This window comes from Myotis davidii, unplaced genomic scaffold (assembly GCF_000327345.1).
Source record: "Myotis davidii unplaced genomic scaffold, ASM32734v1 scaffold194, whole genome shotgun sequence".
NCBI classification, from domain to species: domain Eukaryota; kingdom Metazoa; phylum Chordata; class Mammalia; order Chiroptera; family Vespertilionidae; genus Myotis; species Myotis davidii.
The window spans coordinates 1,518,483-1,529,684 of NW_006286673.1; the positions used below are offsets into that span (position 1 = coordinate 1,518,483).

The 11,202-nt window shown below is 39.0% G+C and overlaps 1 protein-coding gene across 1 annotated transcript in view; it reads left to right on the forward strand.

Moving 5' to 3' along the window:
* PITRM1 (pitrilysin metallopeptidase 1) overlaps positions 1–11,202 on the forward strand; it is a 30,982-nt gene that overhangs the window by 3,330 nt on the left and 16,450 nt on the right. The window contains exons 5-12 of the mRNA XM_015560296.1: positions 891–1,051; positions 3,479–3,605; positions 4,703–4,791; positions 5,524–5,652; positions 6,525–6,638; positions 9,081–9,177; positions 9,701–9,835; positions 11,098–11,196. Of these exons, the coding sequence (XP_015415782.1) occupies positions 891–1,051; positions 3,479–3,605; positions 4,703–4,791; positions 5,524–5,652; positions 6,525–6,638; positions 9,081–9,177; positions 9,701–9,835; positions 11,098–11,196 (951 nt within the window). The remainder of the gene's footprint in view (positions 1–890; positions 1,052–3,478; positions 3,606–4,702; positions 4,792–5,523; positions 5,653–6,524; positions 6,639–9,080; positions 9,178–9,700; positions 9,836–11,097; positions 11,197–11,202) is intronic.

The following is an 11,202-nucleotide window of genomic DNA, read 5'->3' on the forward strand; positions in this document are numbered from 1 at the left end:
CCTGCTGAGCATGCAGGAAATTCCCCGAGACCATGGTGCACGGTGTGTGATGTCAGCACAGAAGCAGGTAGAGACGCCAGCTCCATTCCATGAAGCTGGACTTTAAAGAGATTTGTAAAATCTGTAAAACAGAGTCATTTTTCTCAACAGGTTTTTGTTTTGTATGAAAAGTATTTTTAAAAAAATACTGGTTAACATGTATTTGTGGGTTAAGTTAATGATTAAATAGTTTTCAGTTTCAGTTTTAATTTCTAATGTAGAAAAATTGTATACACACACCTCTACATGATCAAGAAACTCAAATCATCAGAAGCTCTTTGGGGACCTCGCTAATGTTTGGGAGAATGAAGGGTCTGTGGCCAGACAGTTTGAGACCCTCTGTCCTGGGCCCTGTCTTAGCCCCTGACTTTGGAGACCGGCCCTGACCTGTGGTATGGCTTGTGTGATCTGTGCTGCTCCCTTTCCCTTGCTGTCTGGCGGCTGTGTCTTAACTTCAGTTCTCAGTTTGGGCATCATTTCTTTCAAACACGTTAAAACTCAAGTTAGGATGACTGCTTTCCCTCTGGATATCCATGGGAATGCCAATACAGCTCGTGGGCAGAGGGAGCCCAGGACATCTTTCCCACAGCCTCCCCTGTGTGGTTCATCACCCAGGGCCTACTGCAAAGTGGATGCACCCTCTCTTCCAAGAGCGGTCCCTGGGTCCTGAGCGCAGATCATGAATGAACCGGGTGCTTTGTTAAACACTATGTGTGGACACCCTTGTTTATCATTGGGACGGTTTTACTCGCGAGGTGTTACAGGTACATGCTCCCAGGATGTGGTTAACTTGCTGTGTTGTAATAATGTGTGTACTATGCTACATATATGTGTATTTTTTTAATTTGAAGACAGATAACGAGAGGATATTCTCACAGCACCTTCTGAACCGCCTCCTTCCTGACCACACGTATGCGGTGATCTCTGGTGGTGACCCATTGTGCATCCCAGACCTCACGTGGGAGCAGCTTAAACAGTTCCATGCTACGCATTATCACCCCAGTAATGCCAGGTGATGTTTTGTTTTTAAGGTTGGATGGTGTTGGATTATGAGTTGACTTGCTTTTTCTTACACAGTGATAAGCTTCTCTCACATTTATCAGGGAAATGTTTGCTTAAGAGCCAAGTAAATTGAGACAAGGTTCTTCACTCATAAATTGCCTTTCTCATTTACTTGGACGCTCAGTCTAAAGGTCTGCAGTGACACTCTTGCAGCCCCGCATGTTGGTTACCCACCACCTGGAGGAGGGCCTGGACCCACCCTCATAGGGCGGAGTGACAGGTGCCCATAGCTTCATGCCTCAGTCCCAATGGTGCCCCAGGAATGGCGGTGGTAGTTATTAAACCTTGGATACTTATTTTTTGATAAATTGCTTATTTCAGAGATCACTAAAAATTAAAACGCTAATAAAGAGAACTACAGATATGAGGGTTTACCCTCAGTACGTGGATTATTGAGCCTAAAATATGAAGATATTTTCTTACATGAGATAATACCATTTTCACATTTAAGAAAATAAAAGACTTGCTCAAAGCCACCTACCACAAATTCAGACTTTCCAGTTGTCCCCCAAATTTGTGACCTAAGTGAGGCCCACAAATTGCCTTTCATCATCATTATGTCTTTTTAGTACCCTTTGTGTGGGATGGTGTCCCCTCTGTTTTCATTGAAACTGAAGAAAGTAGGCAGGTTGCCTCTGGATTTTCTCAAAACTTATGCCAATGGGGTTTTCTAAAAACTTTCTGGGCATCTGATTGCCTTTCTGTGGCATTGGTGGATGTGTTCCTGTGTTTCCCAAAGGGGACTTGGCTTCAAAGACTCAGTTGCCTTCATAGTTGATGCCTGCATCCCTGCTGCGTCCAGATGTCTCGGACCTGCTTACACCGGGGGAAGCTGCAGCTGGTTGCGGGTCCCCACGGTGACAGCAATACCCACTGTAAAGCTGGTTCCTGCCAGACCAAGGCGTAGGCTGGGGTGGTAACCAGCACCTTGTGGACATTGAGTTCCTCATTCACCTGTGCATGTTCTCATATTCATTGACGATTATTGCCTGGAGCAATTCCTTCATTAGAGTTAGTAAAGCTTTCTCACTAATAACTCTACATGAATTAGCTGGGCTTCTGTACAGAAGAGCTTTCCCCATCCGCAGGGCTGTGGGTTACCCTGAAGACAGGATTCTGAGGGGAAAGGCAGGGTGCTTGTTTCCCTTGGCTGTCCAGTTTTGGGGAGAGGCATGGCGGCAGTTGCTCTTCCAATAAAGATACCCTTTTCTTTCTAGCCTTGTTTGTTTTGTTTTATTTTTTAATATCATTATACTCATACACATATTTTTATATATGTGTATATCTGAGGTGTGAGATCACATGGATTTTTTAATTAATCTTTTTATGTTCACATGTCCCAAGTATGGCCCAAGGAGCTCCCTCAAGCTTATCCTGTCGGACAGTTTCAGTCTTCAGTAACTTTGTTTTCTGTCCCCCCACCCAAACCCAGGCTCTTCCTGCTCCAGGTGTGCAGCTAGTCATTTCCCAAGGTGGCCTGTGACTCATGGGGACAGACATTTATAGACTCGTGTCTGCACGGCGCTACTGTTTGAGTGGAAATTTTTTAAGGATCTTTTAGATACTCATTTCCCAAATGTTTTTATTTATTTATTTATTTATTGTTAATCCTCACCTGAGGATATTTTTCCATTGATCTTTTAGAGAGAGGGAAAGACAGAGAGGAACATCAGTGTGAGAGAAACACATCAATTAGTTGCCTCCTGCATGCACCCTGACCAGGGCCAGTGCCAGGGAGGAGCCTGCAACTAAGATATGTGCCCTGGACCGGAATTGAACCCAGGACCCTTTGGTCTGCAGGTCGATGCTCTATCCATTGAGCCAAACAAGCTAGGGCTCATTCCCAAAATTTTAACCGTAACCAACATTATATTAAAGAAGAAGATCAACTTTATGATTATAACCCTTTCCCCCTGGCTGAATAAATGTGTTGGTTTCAAAACGTGTAATCTGAAATTTGTAGCCTAAAATTGAACTTTGTGAAACTCTTTATCTTTCAGTCTTATATGGATTATTGTGTTACTGTAGCCAAGGTCACAAAGTAGTTTAACATAAAACTTATTTGGTTTTTGTATCACCATTAGAGTAGATTTAAAACGATGAGCAGTTATTACCAAATTTACATTTAATTCTTCCTGTACAACTTTTATTTGGTTTGAGCCACCTATTTATAAAAAGAGTAAAAGCGTCTGTTTGATGTTTATAGTTAAACTAAGTGTAAAAAAAAAAGTGTTCCTCTATAAAGTTCATTTCCACTTGGAAGCCTCTTGTTATCAGCTAATATATGTATATGTGTGTATGTATATAAAAAGGCCATCTGTGCTGATTTCTAATCTTTTAAAGTAAAATAGACTAATATATTCTCTCAAATTTTTAGGTTCTTTACTTATGGTAATTTTCCGCTAGAACAGCATCTGGAACAAATTCATGAAGAGGCTCTGAGTAAATTTCAGAAAATTGAGCCACGCACCACCGTGCCGCCTCAGAAGCCTTGGGATAAGCCGGTGAGTGCTGCCCAGAGGATAATCAGTGTTTTACCAGCCTGTTAGTATGTGGAGACAAAGACTCCAATTGTGTGTTGATAACGGGATTTAAAATGTGGTTGTGAGCTCTTCTCAAACCTGAAGATGGTTACAGCAAAGCCTCATTATAACAGACTAATTCAGGCGAGGGGTGTCCATTAAAGCTGAAAGTCCGTTATATAATAAGGTAGGTTTTCCAAATGCATACCTTAAAAAATTGGCAAATTAATTAGTTTACCTGTTTTTACTTATGTGGACGCATTTGTGTAATTAAAATTATGCATGAAAAGTTTAATTTCATAGAAAAGTCTTCTATATGTATTACTGTCATTTTAAATTTATACTGAATAGGTCTAGTAAATGCGAACACTCACCTGTCATCTCCAGTAAACGGTTGAGGCGTGGCTTAGTGCACATCAGAGCATCTGCCACATGAATTAAAACTGCTGCAGAAAGACTCACCATGAGCATGAAGTAGTGTGATCACGTGCTAATCCTTTCCCGAAAATTTAGAAGCAGTGGCTCTTGAATTTAATTATGTAGACTATAGTTGTAGACATGTAGTATTTATGTCAGTGAAATTACTACAGTGTTTTTTCCAACATATGACCTATTCGCTAAAATTTGTTAAAAATAACAGTGAATTAATAACAAAAAATAACCTATTAATTTAATTACCTATAAGCAAATCTTGGTTAAAATCATTTTAAAATCAACTGGGTGTTAATTTTCACATATGACATGCAGACCTGTAATTTTGTGGGTTAAGTCTGAAGTCCATTAAGTTGAGGTCTGCAAAATTGAGTATTTGCTGTATTTTTTTTGTCAAAAGTTTTTCTCCTTTTTCCCTGATTGATGCCCCCTCCCCCCGGGCATTCCCACCCCCAAGGGCAAGCTCCCACTGCCCGTGTCTGGGTCCATTGGTTATGCTAATATGCATGCATACAAGTTACTGTTTTTGTTTTAAAACAAAGTTAATTTAATGAAAAGAATCTCTTGGACCATTTTATTCCTCTAGGTAATCTATACTAGTTTAAACCCATTCATTCACATGCTGTGCCTACTTCATGGTTTTACAGAGGGAATTTCAGATCACCTGTGCTCCGGACTCAATGGCCGCAAGTTCCTCTAAACAAACAACCGTCAGTGTCAGCTTCCTCTTACCAGAGTAAGTATCCATGTGGAAGTAGGAGACGCAGGTGAGCAGGGTCAGATTTAGTTCTCTAGTCAGGAATGAATGGTTGGGTGGTTAGGGTTCAGGGTTACAGCAGGCAGGTCTTGGATGTCAGTGGGGTTTCTGACAATGTATAGAATAGTTTGAGGGGAAATCCCTGAGTAGCTGTTCTGAAGGAAAGTAACTTCTTCCTCACTGCATTTTAAAGCTCAGTTCTAGAGAAAAAAATGGGCTCAGAACAGAAGTCGTTACCATTGGGGTCACAGGTGACTGAGTGTGAGAAGAGCACTGTGAACGCTGCTGAAGGGTGTGGGCAGCAAGGAACCCTGCCTCACCCCACCCATCAGGGTTGTCTGCCCTCAGAAGCTTCAAGGCTGACAGAGTTGCCCCATCTCCGCAGTGTCTTGTCTGCCATGTGGTGTGACAGTGCGGTTCGAATTGAAGTAGTACTGTGTCAGAGTGCTTGCACACCCTCCTGCAGTAGCATTCAGTATGCAGCTAAACTGACTCTATGGTTTGGACTCCCAAAAAAGTCCTAGTATAATTACTCTCTTTTGCTGATATAACTATTAAAATAGAGGTTGGAATGCAAGAATTTCTACTAGAAGTTCAACTTTGGAAGAAAGTGTAAATGTAATACTGATTATAATGATTTTGAAAACATAAGGGACAATGGTTTTCTCTTTTTCTCTTCAACTCCCTACCCCCGTCCCTCTTAAAATGAAGGATCACTGACACATTCGAAGCCTTCACATTAAACTTTCTGTCTTCACTCTTGATCGGCGGGCCCAACTCCCCCTTCTACAAAGCCTTAATTGAATCTGGACTCGGCACAGACTTTTCTCCTGACGTTGGGTACGATTTATCTTCAGATGAGATCATTGGTTGCTACTGGGGGCAGTTTTGACATTTGACAATGTGACACATTTTTTTTTGTCACAACTGGGGAAGGGAGGGTTACTACCATGTGGTGGGTGGGGCCATGGAGGTAGGATGCTTCACACCTCACAGTCACAGGATGGCCCCTGCTGCCCCAGCACAGAACTGTGCCCTAGAGTACGGATCCGGTACAAGCTAACACATTGTAGACCTGTGGTTTTATTGCTAGCTTTACCCAGTGGCCAGATAAGTTTCTGCTGAACGAGTACAAAAACATTTTACATAAATGTTAAAGGCACGCTTTACAATTAAATACCATTGCATTTTGAAGTTATTTATTACATGTTCTTACAAGCTAATATTTTTTTAAAGCATGATACTATGTAAAATACTGTGTAATGTGAATCAAGAATTCTCATGATCCAGCCACAGTGTGTTAACTTATGTTCCCTACAAGGGGTATCTGGAGAAAGGCAGCTTTTTAAAGATCTCAGAATGGCATACTGGTATCTATTTTAAAAGTCAGGTTGTTAAATATTGTTAGAAATCTTAAGGTTTTGTAAAACTGAGCAGTTCTCTATTTTTAGGTTTATTTTGCAATAACTCTAAAGTTTAAGTTGTAGTGATGTTTAGAAATGTTAAAAAGGTGTGGTGTCACTGTGATCAATTATGTCTGAGAAACAGGTATGTGAGGATACAGCTTTCATTGCTTTGTCCTGGAGGACTTGGGAGTTTAATGTTCTTAGCTCTGTTCTGCAGTATATTTGATCTTGAAATGAAGAAGTGCATGGTGAGTGAGTGATGGAAGCCATACGGACTGTGATGCATGATCACCTTTCCTCTTCTAGATACAATGGCTACACACGGGAGGCCTACTTCAGTGTGGGCCTGCAGGGGATCGCCGAGAAGGACATTCAGATGGTCCGAGACATAATCGACAGGACCATTGACGATGTCATCATGTACGTATGACCCTCTGCACCAATTTGCTAGCCTTCTCAGTTCCTAAACACTTTACAGCAAGGTCCAGCCTTCTCCATTATTGGCCATCTCTACAAAATCTCACACTTAGTTGCTTAAATATTATCTCTGCTCTCTTGTTGCAAAAACATTTGTTTTAGTACGTCAGCCATTTTTATTACTAAATAATATTCCATGTGTTACATACCACATTGTTTATCCATTCATCACTTCATAGACATTGGGGTGGTTTCCACTATTTTTGGAGGCTGGATGAATAATGCTGCTATGAACATTTACTAGTATGTATAAGCTTTTGTGTGGAGACATGTTCTCTTTTCTCTTGGCTAGATAACCCAGAGTGGAATTTCTGGGTCAAGTGGTACCTCTATATTTAATTTTTTGAAGAATTTTTAAATCAAATTGTTTTGCAAAGTCACTGCACCAAGTTAAACCCCACCCAACATTTATGAGAGCTCCAAATTGTCTTATGTTTAGGATAATCAAATTCTTACAGATCTTCCACTAATTTTCTGGTTTATGATTATTATATCCATCCTGGTGGATTTGAAATAGCCTACTTTTTTTTGGTTAATCCTCAACTGAGGTTATTTTTTTCCATTGATTTTTAGAGAGAGTGGAAGGGATGGGGAGAGACAGAGAGAGAAACATTGATGTGATAGAGATACATGAGTTGGTTACCTCCCGCATGCACCTGGACCAGGGCCAGGGATCAAGCCTGCAATCGAGGTTTGTGCCCTTGGCCAGAATCAAACCCATGACCCTTCAGCATAGGCCGATGCTCTAACTACTGAGCAAAATTGGCTAGGGCTGAAGAAGTCTTGATTTGCACTTCCCTAATGATAAGTGATGTTGAACATCTTTTCATTTGCTTACTGGCCACTGTGTATCTTCTTAGGAATAATGTGTATTCAAATTCTTGATCCGTTTTTTAATTGGATTATGTGTTTTTTTAATTCTATGATTGTGAAAGTTATTTAAATATTCTGTATTCAAGGCCCTTATCAGATAACCTGGTTTGCAAATATTTTCTCCCATCATATGGCTTGACTTTTTGCTCTCTTGGTGGTGACCTTATCACCCAAAGTTAATCTCCTCCCATCACCATGTATTTGACCCCCTTTATCCTTGTCATCCTCTCCCCGCCCACTTTCTCCTCTGGTAACCACCACACTGTTATCTGTGTCTATGAGTTTGTTTGTTCCTTTGTTGCTTTTTATTTTATATCCCCCATTTGAGTGAAATCATACAGTTCTTGTCCTTTTCCTTTTGACTTTTTATTATTATTTTAAAAATATTTTTTATTTCAGAGAGGAAGGGAGAGGGAGAGAGAGATAGAAACACCAGTGATGAGAGAGAATCGTTGATCCAGTTGCCTCCTGCACACCTTCTATTGGGGATCGAACCCAGGCATGTGTCCTGACTGGGAATTGAACCATGACCTCCTGGTTCATAGGCTAATGCTCAACCTACGAACATGGGCAGAGCTGTATGTCTTCTTGGGAGAAGTGTCTGATCAGGTCCCTCTGCCCATATTTTAATCGGATTGACTTGCGTGTGTGTGTGTAGTTGTATGAATCTTTTATATATTTTGAGTATTAGCCGTTTATTGAAGGTATTGTTTTGCAAATATCTCCTCCCATTCAGTTGGTTGTCTTTTGATCTGTTGATGGTTTCTTACAGTACAGAAGCTTTTTAGTTTGATACAATCCCATTCATTTATTTTTAGTTTTACTTCCCTTGCTTTGGGGTCAAGTTCATAAAGTCCTCTCTGAGACCAAGGTCTATATATTTAGTACCTCTGTTTTCTGCTATGTATTTTATTACTTTATTGATTTATTTTTAATTCTCACCTGAGGATATTTTTTCCATTGATTATTAAAGAGAGAGGAAGGGAGAGGGAGAGACAGAGAGAAACACCAATGTGAGAGAGACACCTCGATTGGTTGCCTCCTGCATACCCCTGACCAGGGCTGGGAGCCTACAACCAAGGTACGTGCCCTTGACCAGACTTGAACCTGGGACCCTTCAGTCTGCAGGCCAATGCTCTATCCACTGAGCCAAACCGGCTAGGGGTCTGCTATGTATTTTATTGTTTCATGTCTTATATTTAGGTCTTTAACCCATTTCGAGTTAATTTTTGTGTATGGTGTCAGATAGCAGTCTAGTTTATTCTTTTGCATGTGACTTTCCAATTTTCCCAGCACAGTTTATCGAAGAGGCTTTTCTTTCTCCATTGTGTATTTTTGGCTCCTTTGTCAAAAACTAATTGCCCATATACATGTGGGTCTATTTCTGGCCTCTCAGTTCTGTTCCATTGGGCTGTATGTCTGTTTTTCTGCCAATACCATGCTGTTTTGATTATTGCAGCTTTGTATTAAGAAATATTTCTTTCAACATCTCCGTTTTCAATATTTCTTTAGGAAAGGATTTGAAGATGATCGAATTGAAGCTTTACTTCATAAAATTGAAATACAAATGAAGCATCAGTCTGTCAGCTTTGGACTCGCCCTGACCTCTGTGTGTAATTTCTCAGCCACCTCCTGTTTTTCTTTTTTTTGTTACTTTGGAATTAGTGGTTCTTAAAAATACTGTATAATTGCAATTCATAGAAACTTTCCCTTGAACCTTGAAAGTTATGCTAATTTGCATCTGATATAACTTTACTTTTAATTTAGTTTGTCTTTTTACTAGGTTGCTCAATTGGCTTTTTTTTTTTGTATTTTATGTTTATATGTAAAATAGATTTATTCAGACCACTTTAAAGGAATTGATAAGTATTGATCTGTTGGTAATTATATTTTCTAAAAATAGTTTTAAACCTGTGCTTTTTAAAAAAAAAATTTTTAGGGACAAAAAGGTTTAAAATTAATTTTTTCTTCTTTTAATCAAAGAATGACTTAATTTTCATTATAATTAGTCATCTGTGGTATTTTTTAAACATAGAAACAGATTTTAATAAAATGCCCTGCCTTTGATTTTTACTGAACTGATGTGGAGTTCATTGTGTAACATGCTCTGTGGATTTAAACCCCTGCTCCAGTACATAGCTTCCTGCTGGAACCACGATGGGGACCCTGTGGAGCTCCTGAAGCTGGGAAGTCAGGTGGCTCAGTTCAGGCAGCGCCTTAAGGACAATCCAAAGTTTTTGCAAGAGAAAGTGAAACAATATTTTAAGGTAAGAAAATTAGAGAATTTAAGTTTATTCTTAAATAGAATTTTATAATGAAAGGAACATTGGGAACATAATCTACATTACATAAATAAATTTCTGTTAATAAATAGGTGACATGATTTCTTAATTATTAATCAGAATTTTAATGCTCATATTAACTTAAAAACTCGGTTTTCCAGATTCAGATGTGATTTGACTATGTGTTATGTTTTTATGTATGAGTATTTGTATGTGTATGTATTAACAAAACATATGCACATTTGTTAATAGAACATACAGATTATGAGAACGAGTCACCTACATGTGTGAATAATCTGGTTATTTTTATAAAGGATTCTTTTGATGCTTGCTCCTTATTTCTGTAGATTTCTGGGCATTTCTACTTGTTGTAAATTCCCTGGTAGATAGTTGTCAATATGGTAGAACTTCTAGCGAGACCCTGATCATGGTGGGGGTCTGTTGTGAAGGCTGATTGCTCTACTAGGTGCCAGTGTTTTGGTTATGGGGCATGATTTGGTCATTTGACCTTCAATCTCTCTAAGTTATTATAATTTATTTTGCATAAAGGTTTTTTTTAATTCTCCCACTTCTCTGTGGTATTACATACACATGAGCATTTTGTGTGCTAGTGCTTTCAGTTGTTGAAATGAATAAGGAAACACGTTAAGTCACCTAACATTTTTACATTAAGCTGATGTCTATTTTGTCATAATTTATAATATGTTGAATGAAGATTCAGCCTTTGAGAGATTAATAGTATAATGAGGACTAGATAAAAATTAATTTTTTTCTAATTGTCTTCAATGTAGACTGAAGTTAAAAATTTATATTAGAAAGTGTAAACAGTTTCCTTCTACAACCAAGATGTAAAGAAAATGTTGAGTATTAATACATTTATGGTTGCAACATCATAACAATAATCTAATAATTTAAATTGTTAACTAACAATATTAGTTAAATTATTGTTAGTTAACAATAATTTAAACCCCTGTAGTAACAGTTTAAATTATTGTTACTACACTAATAGTAGTAACAGCATATATGAATTATGTAATTTCTCCAAAGCAGGTATGATTGCAAGAATTTTATCTGGTTCACATACTCTCTCCAAGACATTCTTTGGATGAGTGCTGTCCTCACAATTTGAAATGGAATGTGGGACTCGGGACCAAGAGCACACAGGCAGAGAGGCTGGTTCCGCATGTCCGGCTTTAGTAACATCTTGTTTTAATTTGGCTCTTTTATTGCTGTGGATGTTGTTGCAGAATAATCAGCATAAGTTGACATTATCAATGAAGCCAGATGACAAGTATTCTGAGAAACAAGCACAAATGGAAACAGAAAAACTGCAACAAAAGGTCAGCGCTCTT